At 31.6% G+C, this 17,676-nt stretch overlaps 1 protein-coding gene across 1 annotated transcript in view; it reads right to left on the reverse strand.

Moving 5' to 3' along the window:
- Positions 1-230: 230 nt before the first annotated feature.
- The window catches only part of LOC114327983 (uncharacterized), a 32,695-nt gene continuing 15,249 nt past the window's right edge, over positions 231-17,676 (reverse strand). Inside the window, exons 6-10 of the mRNA XM_050656364.1 lie at positions 14,645-14,948; positions 13,852-14,110; positions 6,148-6,442; positions 2,430-2,653; positions 231-724 (exon numbers count right to left, since the gene is read on the reverse strand). Coding sequence (XP_050512321.1) covers positions 596-724; positions 2,430-2,653; positions 6,148-6,442; positions 13,852-14,110; positions 14,645-14,948 — 1,211 coding nt within the window. The 3' untranslated portion in view covers positions 231-595. The remainder of the gene's footprint in view (positions 725-2,429; positions 2,654-6,147; positions 6,443-13,851; positions 14,111-14,644; positions 14,949-17,676) is intronic.

Consider the following 17,676-nt stretch of genomic DNA (forward strand, 5'->3'; position numbering starts at 1 on the left):
CTTATAAAGTTCAATTAGAAAATATATTATTTGGCAATTTATTAAGTTTGCAGGTTGAATGGACTCTAATTATTAAAATATTACTCGATGTTTCCCAATGTTTCAATTATACACGGTGAAGCTATAAAAGTTTAGGAAGTTAAGAAAAAATGTGAGATTACAAATTAAGGGACTAATTTGAGATTGAACAAGTAACCCTAATGCAACTTTGTTAAGAACTAAAAGACAAATAGACTAAAAAGTAATTTTATTTCAGTATAAGATTCATCACAGAATTGCATGTTCGAGAATGTCAAATATTAAAAATTATTTTACTCAAATCAGTAAACTCATTAAAATTTAAAAGCAACAAACTAGAGAGATTGATTATAGTGTATAAAGTAAAGGTAAATATGTACATTTCTCCAAATTTATAAAATCAGATTATAAAATTTAAAGAGCCCTCAAGAAAATCAACTTATCTCTATTTACTGGAAACATGCACCAAATATAAAACATATAACATCGGAATAGTGTCTTAGCTTCGTGATCAGATCAATGGGAATAAATATTTTATGAAAGCCTTAGAATCCAAAGGTGCACCAGTTGAACGCTATCATGATCTATATTCGCCCGAAAGTTTTGTAATCGTGCTAAGAATCTCTTTCGTAGCAAGATACTGTTTAGTTGTTTCGGTCAGTTTGGCTTCTTTCTGTTCTAGAGTTTTCCGTAAGTCTTTAATTTGCTAAAAATCAAAGAATTAAAACACTAAACATTAGTAAAAATATATACACTTGCGAGCAAAAAAATCAACTCACTCGATGAATTGTAGTTTATGCTTAAGGGGATGGGTATGTATTTTCGGCTACAATGCTATTCAAATGGGGATTCATTTTTTTTCGAATCCTAAGAAAACTAATAAGTATTTTTGAAAAATTTAAACGCAGAATGAAAGATTGCGTTATTAGCCAGGGCCAAAAGTCCCTGAGAACTTCTATAATATTTATTTTAATAAGTTACAGGGGCGAAAAACTAAGAAAATTTAGTGTGATTTTTAATTTAAAATATCTCATTAAAAATAAACTTTTTATTTATTCTAAGGGACTTTCGGCCCTCGGTAATAATTTGGTCTTTCATTCTGCGTTTAAATTTTTCAAAAATATTTATTGATTTTTTCAGGATTCCAAAAAAATGAACACAATGTCCGTGGTAATATTTTCCAAATCTCTCTTTGTCTTACAACGCACTCAGTCAAATAGAATATTGTCAGCATATTGTCAGTCAGACAGTGACAATCGGTGACAATTTTAAATATTTGACATGGCATCGGGAATATTTTAAGTTGTTGATTAAATAATATTGATACCTATATAGTGTATTTGATAAAAATAATTGATTTAAGACGTGAACTCAATAAAAAGTTATTTATTGTGTATTATTTGTGGAAGATCCAAGCAGAGAATACATCAGGATAATATTATATTCTGTGATCCAAGTATTTTGTTGTTAAAGATGTTCAAAATTGTAAGCGTTCCATAGTAACAATATATTATTAAAAAATCACTTCACTTTTCCTCTTATCTCGATTGAGTATTAGTTTTTGTTGTACATATAAATTATTACAATCACTGAATACATAGTGAAAAAAATATCACATTTATTAACTGAATTAATAATTTGCAATTATACAAATAACAGTTATCCAAGAACATTCAAAAGCCATCTCTTTAAGTTAATGATGACATTTTCAAGTAGAATGACATTCTATACCCTATTCCACGAACATACGCCTGTTTTGGATTACTTCGACAACGAATATTTTACTGTGCAAAATAAGAAGAACGAGAGTAGATTCCAAATTACATTGTTGTTTATTGGAATAATTATTAGCGCCATTTACTTTCGTACTTCTTATGTTGCACAGTAAAATATTCGTTGTCGAAGTAATCCAAAACAGGCGTATGTTCGTGGAATGGCCCATAATAGTAATGTTTACATATCCATACCAGTGTGAATTTTACTACACGTAATTTGCCGTGTAAAGACAGAAAAAGTAGGGATAGCCGTAAAATATTTGCGAATTATGGCCTTAATAGTTTTATGTTGTTACTTTGAATTAAACAACTAATGCAAAAAATGTTGTCTATTATAGAGCTTCCAAAAAATAATTGTTTTACTAACTTTATAAATATTAGTGTCATTGCAATAAAAATTACTTCTGTTCATAATATTTTACCTAATTTTACATTTATATGGATAGACACTGGCCGAACAGTGTAGTAAAAAAATTAACTAGATTTTTTTACTGGCAAGTGTACTATTTCTTCTTTCTCTATCTACTTGTGAAAAATACTTTCTATTAAATGGATACAAAAAGTGAAAGAAGAGACGATCAAGTACTTTACAGAAATGCACAAAAGTTAAATAAACATGAAAAAATTAATACATACCCCATTAAGACCGTTTATATGGGAATTCGCATTATTAATTTGATTCTCCCTAGTTTGTAATTGCTTCTCTACTCTATTTCCGTTCTCTTCTAATTTTTCTATAACGCTTTGGAATTTTTTTATTTGTACTTCTAAATTTTCTTTTTGTTCTGTCATTTGTAGAAGCTCTACTTTGATTTCCTTTAATTTTGTTTCGTGGTTTTTTACACATCGTTGCCAGTTTTCTAAAGTCAGGAGCACACAAATTAATATTATCTTATATATGATGCTGAAGCTATTATATTGATAAGTTAATACCGGAATATATGCAACACAAAACTAAAAACTTATGTACATTTCGGAGATTCATAAAGCTACTTATTCCCAAAAGCTTCATTGACACCTATTGGATTTCGATAATTTTATCGGCGTGCATACTAGTCCTGTCGCCAGGGGGGGGGGGGTACAACGGCCTCCTGTATTCAGATGGACTTACCCAAGATTTTTTTATGTATTTTGACCTGTAGAACACGAATTTTTTGGGTAACAGTTGATCCGGATGTCGATACGATTGTTATAAACCAAGAAGTTGAGGAATCACATAACAGCGATTTCTCGCAAAACAAAACATTTTTTTTGTATTTTTTGGGTCATTCTAACCAAAAAATGTTCCTACAAATTTTTTCGTAGGATGCATAGTTTTCGAGATAAACGCGGTTGAACTTTCAAAAAATCGAAAAATTGCAATTTTTGAACCCGAATTACTTTTGATTAAAAAATAAAATAGCAATTCTGCTTACCGCATTTGAAAGTTCAAGTCAAATTTTATCGGTTTTAATTATTTGTATTGCTAAATATTTATTATTTTATTGTTAAACAAAGCTATAAACAGCTAGTGCTTGAGTGATGTTTTCAATGATTTCTCATTTAAAATCGAACGAGTTGGTAGCAGAGGTAGAAGTGCGAGCGGGGCTATTTCTATGTAGCATGCGTTAAAACGCATGTATTAGGCACGGGAAACACTATGTGTTTATAGCTTTTTTTAACAATCAAAAAATAAATTTTTATCAATGCAAATATTCAAAACAGATATAATTTGACTCAAACTTTTAAAGGCGGTAAGCAGAATTGCTATTTTATTTTTAATTCAAAGGTTATTCGGGTTCAAAAATTGCAATTTTTCGATTTTTTGAAAGTTCAACCGCGTTTATCTCGAAAACTATGCATCCTACGAAAAAACTTGAAGGAACATTTTTTGGTTAGAATGACCCAAAAAATACAAAAAAATGTTTTGTTTTTCGAGAAATCGCTGTTATGTAATTCCTCAAGTTCTTTGTTTATAACAATCTTATCGACACCCGAATCAACTGTTACCCAAAAAATTCGTGTTCTACGGGCCAAAATACATAAAAAAAACTTGGGTAAGTCCATCTGAATTAAGAAGGCCGTTGTACCCCCCCTGGCGACAGGACTATACGGGTAATACGACCTATAGTTGAGTTTTAATTTCAGTATTTTATAAATGCTAGAATATTCCACAGAGTGTGGTTAACTTTGAGAAAAAAACACAGTTTGATTGGTATACCCGGTATACAGTGACAATTTACCTGTCTTTAATTTTATTACAGCGATATTGTTAAAGAATAAGGCTATAACATATTAAAAAAAGAATGTGTGTGTACTTTGTCCGCACGTAAGAAGATATTCTTCTATTATATAATAGGTAATTTAAACGAAGTAAATATACTTAAAAGGTTATTTGTATTTTATTTAAAAATCAAACTAACTTTCTTATCTACCACTTTCAAAAAATTTTTATTAAAACAACCAAAAATAAAAAAAAATGAATTGAACCCGCAACCTTCCAATCTCAGTGCTAACGCATTTCCCACTACTCCAGCGAGGCCCTAGAAATAGACATGTAAGTTTCGGATATAATTACACAACACGGCGACATATAGTGTAAAAATGTTATGCTTACATAATATTTTATTATTGAAGTTATACTTCTTTACGGGCGTAATGACGGTGAAATTTTATATGGTAAAACCTAGCGACCGGGCGCATGCGCATTATAACTTTGTTCTGATTGGATGTTCAAATGACATGACAAAAATTATCCAATATGGCAGCTGTGGGACTGTGGTTTGGTTATAATGTATGCTTGTTGCGTTTTAAAATTTGTAGGAAGAGAAACAACAAACAAAAAGTTAGTTAATGGTTATACTGCCTTTTTAAATAGTTTTCATATTATATTTTTGGACTTATTTACATAGAAGAGATGGTTGTTGCATGCCAATGTGAAAGCTCATCAAACTGTGACTAGTATGAGTGCCGCAGATCTCGCTTATTCAAAGCTAAAGAATCTTTCACTGGTAAGTGTTTTATAAATAGTTGATCAAATTTTGTTATGATATTTGAACATAGCCACTTTGCACGACGCAAGTGATTGCGAAATTTATTAGTCGTTATACAGGCTCCGATACCTGCCTTGAACCTACCAAAATACATAAGTAGTATGTAATACTTTTATTTACATAATTTGATTACCATCAAAATTTCTATCAATATTCACCTAATATATTGTTTTCTTACTCTATGTTTTGTTGTATTTTTTCAATTCTAAATCATTTCAATTCAAAATCAAAATAATTTGATTTACATAAGTTAAAAATGTCAAAAAGGTTAATCTGTTTAGTTAGACGATCTTCGCACATAATGACAAGCTGTCTTTGTGGCGAAGTTTTAATGCGAGTGAATCCCAATACAACGCAAATACCAGCCGCGTGGTAAGTTGGTTCGAATCCCAGTAGAAACTTTTATTTTTTTTATTTTTTTTTATACATTTTATGATTGTAAGTATATTTATTATATAATTTTATTTTCAGAAAATACGTATTTAGTTAAAAATTTTTCCGACAATTAATGTTCAGAAATCATTTGTGGCATTTTTAATGTGTTTTTGTGTGTTTTATTTTTTTATTTTAATTTTTGGCACTGTTTTAATAAAAATGTTTGAGAAGTAGTAAGTATAAATTAATTTAATATTTAAATAAAATATAAATAAAAAGTATATTAATTTCGTTTATAATCATATAATAGAAGTATAACTTCTTACGTGCGTACAAAGTACACACACATTCTTTTTTTTACTACAGGGAAACACAAATCCAAAAACACAAGAATTATAATAAATAATACATTTCCTAAAACCACTAATATATTCTTTTAATGACTTATTTGCACGGTTACAGATACATACATACATATCTTGAAAGATTAGCAATGAACTACATACTGTCAGAACTACATACTGTCAGTGTGCGCAGGCGCGCGAATCATGTACAATTTTACCCTCAATCGATTCGCCGCTAAAGAAGAATATCTTCAAAAAATCACTTAAGCCTCGGTTTCCTCGAAAGCGGCACCGACACACTGCGACCGTAACATTGCGATGAATTACGTCAGATTACAGTGAAAAATTCAAGGTTCTTCACTGCGACAATGGAATGTGCAAACTCAGCAAGCGGTGGCCTCCAACGCATCCTTGGAAACCACCGCTATTATTTTGCGTGGTACAGTTTTTTATGACGTCATTTATCGCAGTGTTACGGTCCCAGTTTGTCGGTGCCGCTTTCGAGGAAACCGAGGCTTTAAATCGGATAAGTTTAGGAAATTCGAGACACCAAAAATGACTTATTTCTAAGAGTCTTGGAGTAGTGTATATTAAACAACTTACCTATTTCTGTGTCAGCCTTTTTCTTCTCGTCCAAACAATAACTTTTCAAGTCGTTCATAGCCTTTTCGCTTTTTTCCAGTCTATTATCATAATGGTGTATTAATTGTCCTAGTTTGTTGTGCTCTTCGGAAAATTGTGCCAATCTGTGCTGCAAATGTACGCATCTTTCCGATGCAGCTTCTAAATTTTTTGATGCCGAAAGTTCTGAATTTGCCAATGATGCTACTTTATATTCGTATAGTTCGATGACTTGACTTACTGATACGTTAGAAACGTTTTGTTCATCAATTAGTTTCTAGAAACACAAAGACAATGTTTTGGATAAGTTTTTGTAAAAAAAAACGAGAAGAATGTTATCGGAAAGCTTTGATACTGGACCAAAAGCTAGCACCGTAGAAAAAAAAATTATTTTAAGACAACTGGATCTTTAATATATTATTCCCTATGCTTCCTCGAACATCGTACCGGCCATATGGCTGCTGATACAGGTTGCGTTCATTACTGCGCAGCACATTTGTACAGGTAAACATATCGAATTTAAAATTATTGTAAGACGAAAAATTATTTTGTCATTACTTTTTAAACATTATTAGAAATATGAATTATAATTGCCAGATATTTTTGTGGTTTAAAAAGTAATGACAAAAAAATGTTTCATCCTAAAATAATTGAAATTCAATATACAGGGTGATTGATGAGTGTGATAAAGCTCAGTAGATCCGCTATAGTAATAGATAGCAATAAAAGTTAATAACAAAAATTGTAGCCAACTTTCAGCTTTACATTACGATATTAATTAGAATGTTACAGGGTGTTCTATAACATAGTGGCAAACCAAACTTATGTTTTTTTAAATGGAACACGTTATATTTTATTTTATATTCGAAATTCTCTTAACTTTCCCACCACAAAAATATAAAGGTTTATTATGTTATATAGGGCTTTTACAAAGTTATAACCAATTTTTTATGAAAAAGGTAACAAGTTCAGCTCCCTATATAAATAAAAATAAGCACAACAGCAATGGTTTATTGGTGCTATATTTTTTTATTGATTGTCAAAATTTATAAAAATGGTTGATATTCCTAATTTTCCTTATATCGAATACAGGGTGAGTCAAAACGCAAGTACATTCTTTTCTCAGAAATTTTAAATGGAACATCTTGTATTTTATATCACCATAGAAAAGTATCATTACCGTACTTAAATTTTTGTATAATATTCCCTATGCCTAAATTTGTTAGTTCTCGAGATATTTTCATTTTTCAGAGCAAGTTATTAATTAAGGTGTTCTATTTAAAATTCCTGAGAAAATAATGTACTTGCGTTTTGACTAATCCTGTATTCGATATAAAGAAAATTAGCAATATCAACCATTTTTATAAATTTTGACAATCAACAAAAAAATATGGCACCAATTAACCATTGCTGTTGTGCTTATTTTTATTTATACAGGGGGCTGAACTTATTACGATTTTCGTAGAACATTGGTTATAACTTTGTAAATACCCTGTATAACATAACAAACCTTTATATTTTTGTGATGGAGACGTTAACAGGATTTCGAATATAAAATAAAATATAGGGTGTTCTATTTAAAAAAACATAAGTTTGGTCTGCCACTATGATATCGAACACCATGTAACATTCTAATAGTATAAGAGCTGTGAGACATTTTTGAGTAGGTTTTTTAGGCAACCTGAAAATTTTTCAGGTGACTCTTCTATGACAGCCTAATACAAAAATGCCGGTCTGGCTGGAGGGTAGCGGTTATTTTCCCCAAAAATCCCCCCAAATTAAAAAAAGGGTAAAAATTGTTATTACAAAAAATATTATTGATATGACTTGAAAGTAAATTTAAGTATTCAAATATAAAGAAAATAAACAGACCAGGCGATTTGACTGCGATTTTAACTCTGCAAGATACTTGCATGGGCGCCCCAGGATTACTTTCAGGGGGGTGCATCTGAACTTCAGAAGATTTCATTGGAATATGTACATACTATTAACGAGTATAAAATATACAACTATACATGCATAGCTATGTACATTCCTTCCGGACAGGGAGGTGCAATTGTTATTTTGACAGGGTATTTTTTAATTTTAAAAATAAATATTCTAAAAAAGACAGGTTTTTTGGTGAAATTATCCAATTGCCATGTAATCAAACAAATTACGTGTGCGTATAAATGAAACCGCTATAGGTAAGCAGCAGTGTGAGAAAGGGCGTATACCCATAGCTGTTTGCGTCCTCTGTTGTAGCTGAGCGAGTCCGTTCACTCGAGAAAATCACGTGACCTGGCGATATTCATGTTGTTGTGCCTCGAAACGTTAGAATAATTATTATATATATTATAGTTTTTTAAGTAATTTTTCTTAATAAAAGGAAAATAATACGTACTATACAATAGATTTTGCAAATATGATAGAAAAAGACAAATTTATTATTATAAATATATAGGTAAAAAAGTATAAAACTTTTAAACTAAATTAATTCTGTGTCCGAATCTTGTACTTCTTCTTCAAACTCCTCATCTGAGCTTAAATGTTCATTCTCTTCTTCGTCGTCAGACTCCCCTCGAGACTCAGATTCCTCTTCTACATGATCTGTCAATAGTTGTAATATGTATTTAGAATTAATTAAAAATTAATCAGTGATTAATTAATTGAGTTGCTACGTATTCTCTGCCCTTTTATACGGAGTCGAAGCCTGGAAAATCACGGGCGCATCTGAAGAAAGACTTGCCATTGTTGAGATGTGGTGTTATCGAATAATGTAAAAAATATCATGGACACAACACTTAAAAAACAAGGAAACATTAAGAAAGATGAAAAAGGCAAAAGAAATACTCAACACTATGAAGGAAAGAAAAATGAGCTAAAATAAATATTCATTCTCTTCTCCTTCGTCAGACTCCCCTCGAGACTCAGATTCTTCTACCTGGTCTGTAAATAGTTGTACATAATATGTATTTAGAATCAATGAAAAATTACCAATGCTTAATACTTTTGCTTATATAACCAATCACATCAGGTTTTTTATTTCTTAGTATATGACCAAAGTAGGTCATGTTTCTTTCCTTTATAGTGTTGAGTATTTCTTTTGCCTTTTTCATCTTTCTTAACGTTTCCGTGTTTGTTACGTGTGTCCATGATATATTTAACATTATTCGATGATTCCACATCTCAACAATGGCAAGTCTTTCTTCAGATGCACCCGTGATTGTCCAGGCTTCGACTCCGTATAAATGGACGGAGAATACGTAGCAACTCAACTAATTAATGACTAATTAATTTTTAAATAATTCTACATACATATTACAACTATTTACAGATCATGTAGAAGAGGAATCTTAGTCTCGAGGGGAGTCTGACGAAGAAGAAGAGAATGAATATTTAAGCTCAGATGTGGATTTTGAAGAAGAAGTACAAGATTCGGACACAGAACTAATTTAGTTTATAGTTTTATACTTTTCTACCTATATATTTATAATAATAAATTTGACTTTTTTCTATCATATTTGCAAAATCTATTGTATAGTACGTATTCTTTTCTTCTTTAATTAAGAAAAATTAGAAAACTATAATATATAATAATTACTCTAACGTTTCGAGAAACAACAACATGTATATCTAAAGGTCACGTGATTTTTCTAGCTACAACAGAGGACGCAAACAGCTATCGATATACGATCTTTCTCACACTGCTGCTTACCTATAGCGCTTTTCATTTATATGCACGCGTAATTTGTTTAATCACCTGGCAGTCGGAAAATTCCAACAAAAAAACCTGTCATTTTTAGAATATTTATTTTTAATATTTAAAAATACCCTGTCAAAATAACAATTGCACCTCCCTGTCCGGAAGGAATGTACATAGCTATGCATGTATAGTTGTATATTTTATACTCGTTAATAGTATGTACAGATTCAGATGAAATCTTATGAAGTTCAGATGAATCCCCTGAAAATAATCCTGGGGCGCCCATGCAAGTATCTTGCGGAGTTAAAATCGCCCTTAAATCGCCTGGCCTGTTTATTTTCTTTATATTTGAATATTTAGTTTAGTTTTAAATTAGAATAGTTTTAGTTTAGAATAGTTTCTGTAATAACAATTTTTACCCTTTTGTTTAACTTTGGGGGGGATTTTTGGGGAAAATAACCGCTACTCTCCAGCCAGACCGGCATTTTTGTATTAGGTTATCATGGAAGAGTCACCTGAAAAATTTTCAGGTTGCCTAAAATACCTACTCAAAAATGTCTCACAGCTCTTGGACCATAACTAATTTTGTAATGTGAAGCTCTAAGTTGGCTACAAGTTTTGTTATTAACTTTTATTGCTATCTATTCTACTAAGCTTTATCACACTAATCAATCACCCTGATTTTGTATTTACCTGTACAGGTGTGCTGCGCAGTAATGAACGCAACCTGTATCAGCAGCCAGATGGCCGGTACGGTGTTCGAGGTAGTGATGGGAATAATCGAATTAATCTAATAATCGAAAGACGGCTACTCGAGTGATTTTAATAATCGAGTTATCATTCGAATTATGCATCACTCGTATACTATTAATATCTGACGGTCATTTTCTGAACTCGAAACTTGAGAACTCAAGGCCATCGTTACATGATGAACATGCAGAACATGTGAATACAAATATTCGAATGTTTTATTTTCATTCGAATGAATTACTCATCACTCCTCTGGCATCTCCCTTTCTTCCCATTCAAAAGTCAAATCGGATATTCGAATAAGCTGATTTTCCGAATACAGTGTTCGAGTAGTTCGAGTGATCTAATAATTCGAGTGATCTTGTTCAAGTTCTCGAGATATCTCGAGTTATTTCAATAATCGAATGGTCGATTATTTTTCATTCGAATTATCCCATCACTAGTTCGAGGAAGCATAGGGAACAATATATGAAAGAATCTGCTGTCTCAAAATAGTTTCTCGAAAACGTTGCTAGCTCTTAGACCATACGATAACTGTTTAGAATGCTTCACCAGTTTGTAAATTGACTTACTGAATGTTTCTTGTTCTTCACATAAGACAAGAACCAGTTTCTTAAATGGTTGATTATGAAGACTCTGATTATCTTTGTCGAGTCGAAGCAAGGTGTAAATCGGTATCGAAATGAATAATAAATGGAGATAGTTGTTTTATTTTGTAGCACACTTTTTACAAACACTGTACAATGAAAATTACTATATAAATTTAATAGACAACATATACACAATTGTGAGTAAACTTAGACCGCGTTGTGAGTGTCAAAATTGGACGCGATAATGAGAGGATGATGAATAATTCGCGTAATAAACATATAGAGCGGTCTAGTTCGGCTCAAAAATAGGAGTGAGGTTACAATAATTATCATCAAGCTGAAAATTGGCAGGATTGTTAAAATTATAAATCCGACCCGAGCTAAAAAATTTACGAGGGGTCAAAGGTCACCAAATATGGTTTTTAGCGATTTTCAGCGAAACGGTAAGTTTTATCATAAAATTAGTTCTAACAAAAAATGTAGATTAGATAATTATCTATAAAAAATATCTTAATACTTTTTTTCGTAAGAGCCACCGTTTTTGAGATACAACGATTCAAAGAGTTGAAAGAGTTCTAATCGCCATAATATGTATTAGTACACCACGTATATACATCACTGAAGCTGTAATAATATTCTATCGGTCAACTAAACTTATATTACAAATAATAATATAAGATATTATAAATATAATAATGTTTCTCGTATACAGCTTGAGGTCTACCGAGGGATGTAATGTATAGACTGTATTATATTACAGTGCCAACAAAAAATCTTTACAAAGTGAATGTAACGCGAAAATAACAAGAATTATTATTTCAATTTTACGGCTTATTTCCAACAAAAATAGTAAATTGATATGACAAAGTATTAACTTATAATAATTCTTCTTACTTATGCGTCTTATTCAATTTGTAAAGATGGGTTTTATCGGAATAAACACGTTATATCGGTACGTCGGCTAGGTAATCACCCTACCTATTCTTTTCTCAGAAGGGTTTGAACATCATAATGAAAGCCAACTTTCTAGGCAAAATGTTTATTGCTAAGTACTAATAAACATTTCAATATACAATAAACTTTATGCAAATTTAGTTTGTTTACCATTATGCAAATTACACCGTTATCTTCCTGGGTGGCGAAATCTTTCAGATAGATGACACCCTCGAGGTATTAGTCTTGAGTACTACTCCGGAGTGAAAATACGTGTTAAACATATTATTACTTGAATGTGCTGAAGTTTAAAAAAAAAACTAATTCAACTCCACAAGAAGTTATTTCCAACGGAATTAGCTTTCTTCTCTCTATGTATGGAGCGCCTAAATAACTACGTGCTTAGATAAGTTTCGATATGCATGTTTCTTTAAAAATACTCGAAATAAAACAAGTGCAATTATCTTGTCTTCCTCCAACCTCGGTGGCTGCTCATCAACATCTTTTTCGGATATATTATCAAGTTCAAGTGTGGCTTGGTTATCAGCTAGATCCAAAAGACTGGGAATGGAAATTAGTCGACAGTTCATTAGAACCAATTCAAACTTTACTCCCACCTGCGCCGGAAAAACTCCTGAACACAATTTTTTGCAACTGTAAAAAGGGATGTAGCGCTAGATGTGGTTGCCAAAAAGTTGGACTGTTTTGTTCGATAGCATGCACTAATTGTCAAAACCTGTCGTGCTCCAATGTTGAATCACCAACAATTGAGGATTCATTTGATTATATCGAGGAGCCATGCGATGTGTCATTATTGGGGCAATTTACTAGCACCCAGGATGAACAAGAAGAAGAAAACAAGAAGAAGAAGAAGAACAAGGAGAAGAGGAAGCAGAAGTATTAGAAAATTATGAACCAGTTGGATAAATTTCTTTTTTTTTAATTTATACCGTTTTTTATAACTTTTACCATTTGTAACCCATGTCAATATAAATTACTCAATAGCTTCAAATTAAACAGAATCATAACAGATCCGGGGAAACCACGTTAAAAAAACGCGCTAAGTACACTACCTCAAAGGTGGTGTGGAAACGTGTGCGCATATTATGACGATTACAACTTTTTGAATCGTTGTATCTCAAAAACTGTGGCTCTTAAGAAAAAAAGTAATAAGACACTTTTTATAGATAATTATCGAATCTACATTTTTTGTTAGAACTAATTTTATGATAAAACTTACCGTTTTGCTGAAAATCGCTAAAAACTATATTTGGTGACCTTTGACGTAAATTTGTTAGCTCGGGTCGGATTTATGAGGACTTTGTAGATTTCATTTATGATGGTATTTTGAACAATCCTGCCAATTTTCAGCTTAATGGTAATTTTTGTAACCTCGGCTGTGTAAGTTGACCGGAGTAGTAGACCGTCCAGCGTGGACGTGTAACGACGAGGATTGTGAATCGTGAATTGGGACTGCTTGACATTCGAGACTTTATTCTGAAGAAGAGAAATTCTGTAAGAAATCGGCTTCTTATAGATTTTTGCAACGAAGGTGAAAATCAATTAATTTTTGTGCGTAATTTCACTTGAGGCTGACAATATACTAAAGTAAGCTATGTGCCCGTGCCGATAGCATCAAAAGACGTCATCCGCCTGCGACTTAAACAGCGAATGACGTCTTTCGACATCATCTGCAGCGAAAGGGTTAATTTGTGATTGAACTCTCACCTTAAAATTCTTCAAAGTATCATCTACCATTTCCATTTGAGCGTACCCTAACATAGGATATACGGGATTGTACATTGTTGATGATGATGTCCAACTAGCCACCGAGTTCTTGTTATTACAAAACATAGTTTGTGAAGTTTCCAATGCAGATGCTATCTTGGAAATCGGAAATCTTGATGATCTTGTCAATTCTAAGACCAGTTGTTTAATTTCACTGTTACTTCCATAAAGGGCTATGGCAAGAATACTTTGAATGTTCCTGAAGATATTGAAATAATGTATTATACAAAATAATTACAATGGTATTTTTAGTACAGCAAGCGTTATTATAGATTATCAAAAGGCTTTTGATAGAGTACGACATCAGAAGCTCATAGAACTTTTAAAGAATATGGACAGTCAGGATATACGGGTTATTGTCAATCTGTGCTGGAATCAAAAAACAAAGGTTAAAATCAAAAATGTCGAAACGAAAGCCATAGAAATCAAAAGAGGTGTTACGACAGGGTTGCGTGTTGTCCCATTGTTATTAAATCTGTACAGCGAAGCTATTTTTAAGGAAGCAATATCAGAGGAAGAACAGGGTATATCAATAAACGGAAAAATCTTGAACAAAATAAGATTCGCAGACGACACCGCTATTTTTGCAGAGAGTAGCTAAAGGCCCTGATTTGCTCTGATCCATTTTAGACAAGAGATTGTGTTTTAGGTAAAAGATGTTAGTATTCTGCAGATACTTAAAACGTTACATCAATAGTACAAGCGACATATACAAGATAAAAAATTAACTCACCTATTCTCCATCAATACACTCAGACTCTCCAACAATTTTGCGTTATGTTGTGACAGTTCATAAACCAATACGATTGCATATACGTAAGTGTCAACATACTCCGTCGAAGACGTTTTGTCTTCGATGGCTTTCAAAAGCGGTAAATGTTTACCATTAAAATCTTCAGCAAGGATTGGAGCAAAAATGTTCATTGACAAATTCTCGTTTATCGATTTTACTACGTCACTTGTTATGGAATTGGCCTTAAGCATCATCCGCAATAATTGTAGAAGTGATCGTAATCTTTTACAAGCATCCATGTTAGCTAAAAGAATCAATATTAGTATAATAAACAATACAGAAGTAAAAACTTCGAGATGTATTCTGGTATAAAATCGTTTATTTAAAACTATAAAATGTCATGGATTGCAGAACGTTTTCGTTCTAAACAGAATATCTTCAGTGCCTAGAATGAAGTATTTCCACGTTAGTTTAAAGCAAAAGGTTAAAACTGTGACTGTTAAAATTAAAAATGTGGGAATACTTACATCCTGCCGAGTATTTTGAAACTAGCACACTGTAAATAGTGTTAACATCATCGTATATGGTTTACATAATGTAATATTTTAATATATTATGTAAACATAATGTAATAAACAAACAATGTATGTAAACAATTATGTTTACATAATGTAATATATTATGTAAACCATATACGATGATGTTAACACTATTTACAGTGTGCTAGTTTCAAAATACTCGGCAGGATGTAAGTATTCCCACATTTTTCATTTTAACAGTCACAGTTTTAACCTTTTGCTTTAAACTAACGTGGAAATACTTCATTCTAGGCACTGAAGATGTTCTGTTTAAAACGAAAACGTTCTGCAATCCATGACATTTTATAGTTTTAAATAAACGATTTTATACCAGAATACAACTCGAAGTTTTTACTTCTGTATTGTTTTTTAAACTATGGTATAAAGCCAACTATTGGGATTTTCCCATTGATTTTTTATTAGCATAATAATCCATATTAGTCCAGAAAAATAAGGTTTTTCTCCGTGACACTGGCCCCTCCACTCAAATGACCCTTTGTAACCACAATGTTTCCATCAATCTCTGTTACAGTACAGAATGGTTAAGTATGTATGCCGTATAGTCCAGGGCGCATGTGTTTTGAGATGGACGTTGAGAGGTGATTTATTTTTTTTGCAGAAATAATTCATATAATAATAGCTGAGTTATCCTCCCACTCAAAAAGGTCCGGAACATTGTTTAAATAATCAAAATGTCAAAAAATGAAGGAAAAATTCGATTCTTTTCTTCGTTTTTTGATTATAACTTTAAAAGTATTCACTTCGGAGAAAAGTCGCACTGACACAAAAGTTGTGTAATTAAAAAAAACAGTAAATCCTTTATAAAAGGTATATATTTAAAATCCCTAAAAAGGGCTACATCACAATCACATAACTAGTTTTCGACTGGTTTACCAGTCATCATCATTGGTGGTTAGCATGTAAACTTCACGTAAGCACTGATGATGACTGGTAAACCAGTCGAAAACTAGTTATGTGATTGTGATGTAGCCCTTTTTAGGGATTTTAAATATATACCTTTTATAAAGGATTTACTGTTTTTTGTATTACATGGTATACAGCCAACTACAGGAAAACTTTTTCCTTGTGGATTTTTTGCGTAATTAAATTTCTTACAGTATAGGATTGGTTAAAAATTTTAAAAATTGTCACCCTTGTTGCAAAATAGCAATAACTGCGAAAAAACCATAAAAAACAAGTATTCGCATTTTACATTTTTCAACCATTTATGCTACACTTAGGACCTTCATATTTTACCCAGAAAAACTTTGTGATACAATAAAACAATACTTTAAATATCATTAAGATCGGTTCAATAGATTTTGCAAAAAAAATTTTGCAATCTAGCTTTCGCAAAAAAAATTCATTTTTTCAAAATGTTGCAGGACTGAAAATAAAGCAGATGTTAAGTTGTATTTTTTTTACATATAGAAAAATACTGTGCCTTTCATTTGCAATTTGCATAATTAAAATCGGTTAACTACTACGGCGTCAGGAATTTTTTAAATTAGTAAACATTAATTTTTGGTGCTACGCGCAGGACAGCGGTGTTCGATTCACACAAGTTGATTTCCACCAAAATTTCTTCCAATCTTTATCTAATATATAATTTTCTTACTCTATATTTTGTTGTATTTTAATATTTTAATTCCACGAAAATCAAACTAAAATACCAAGTTTTTGTAAAAGGTATATATTAAAATACCCTAAATAAGGGTCACAATACAAAGCGTTTTCGGATTAAGGAATCCATCATCAGTGTTTAAAAGCCAAAAATTGCAATTGCATTTGAAATCCAATATGAGGTTTTCTCAAAAAAAATTTCAACCACGTGGGAAGAGTCCTGTGTTGCCCTGGGTAACATCCAGGCATATCTTTCACATCAGATGATCTTTATATAAATATGTAAAACAACCATATCGTTTACATTTAAAGGGTTTTTATCCAATACATTTTGGTGGCTTAGGCATGCAATTTTTGGCTTTTAAACACTGATGATGGATTCCTTAATCCGAAAACGTTTTGTATTGTGACCCTTATTTAGGGTATTTTAATATACACCTTTTACAAAAAACTTGGTATTTTTGTGATTTATGGTATACAGCCAGCTACAGGAAGTTTATTTTCCTCGTGGATTTTTTAAAAATCAAACTAATTTGATTATTGTTTGTGAAATATTGTTTAAACAATTGCACATGTTTAAAAATAATGAACTTTAATTCTCTAAGTTAAAATATATGAACAAAGAAAGTTTTTGCTAAAAAATGTTATTTCAAAGGACAGAGTATGTGTTTTTATTTTGCAATAAACAAATTTATTTATTTATATCAAAATGTACTAAAAATTAAAATTTATCAATCATTATCAAAGGTCATTGGAATGCCCAATCAGGCCAAACGTATCCGCTGCCCTGCGCGTAGCACCTAAAATTAATGTTTATTTAAAATAATTCCT

The sequence above is a fragment of the Diabrotica virgifera genome, chromosome 7, assembly GCF_917563875.1.
Source record: "Diabrotica virgifera virgifera chromosome 7, PGI_DIABVI_V3a".
Classification (NCBI taxonomy): Eukaryota; Metazoa; Arthropoda; class Insecta; order Coleoptera; family Chrysomelidae; genus Diabrotica; species Diabrotica virgifera.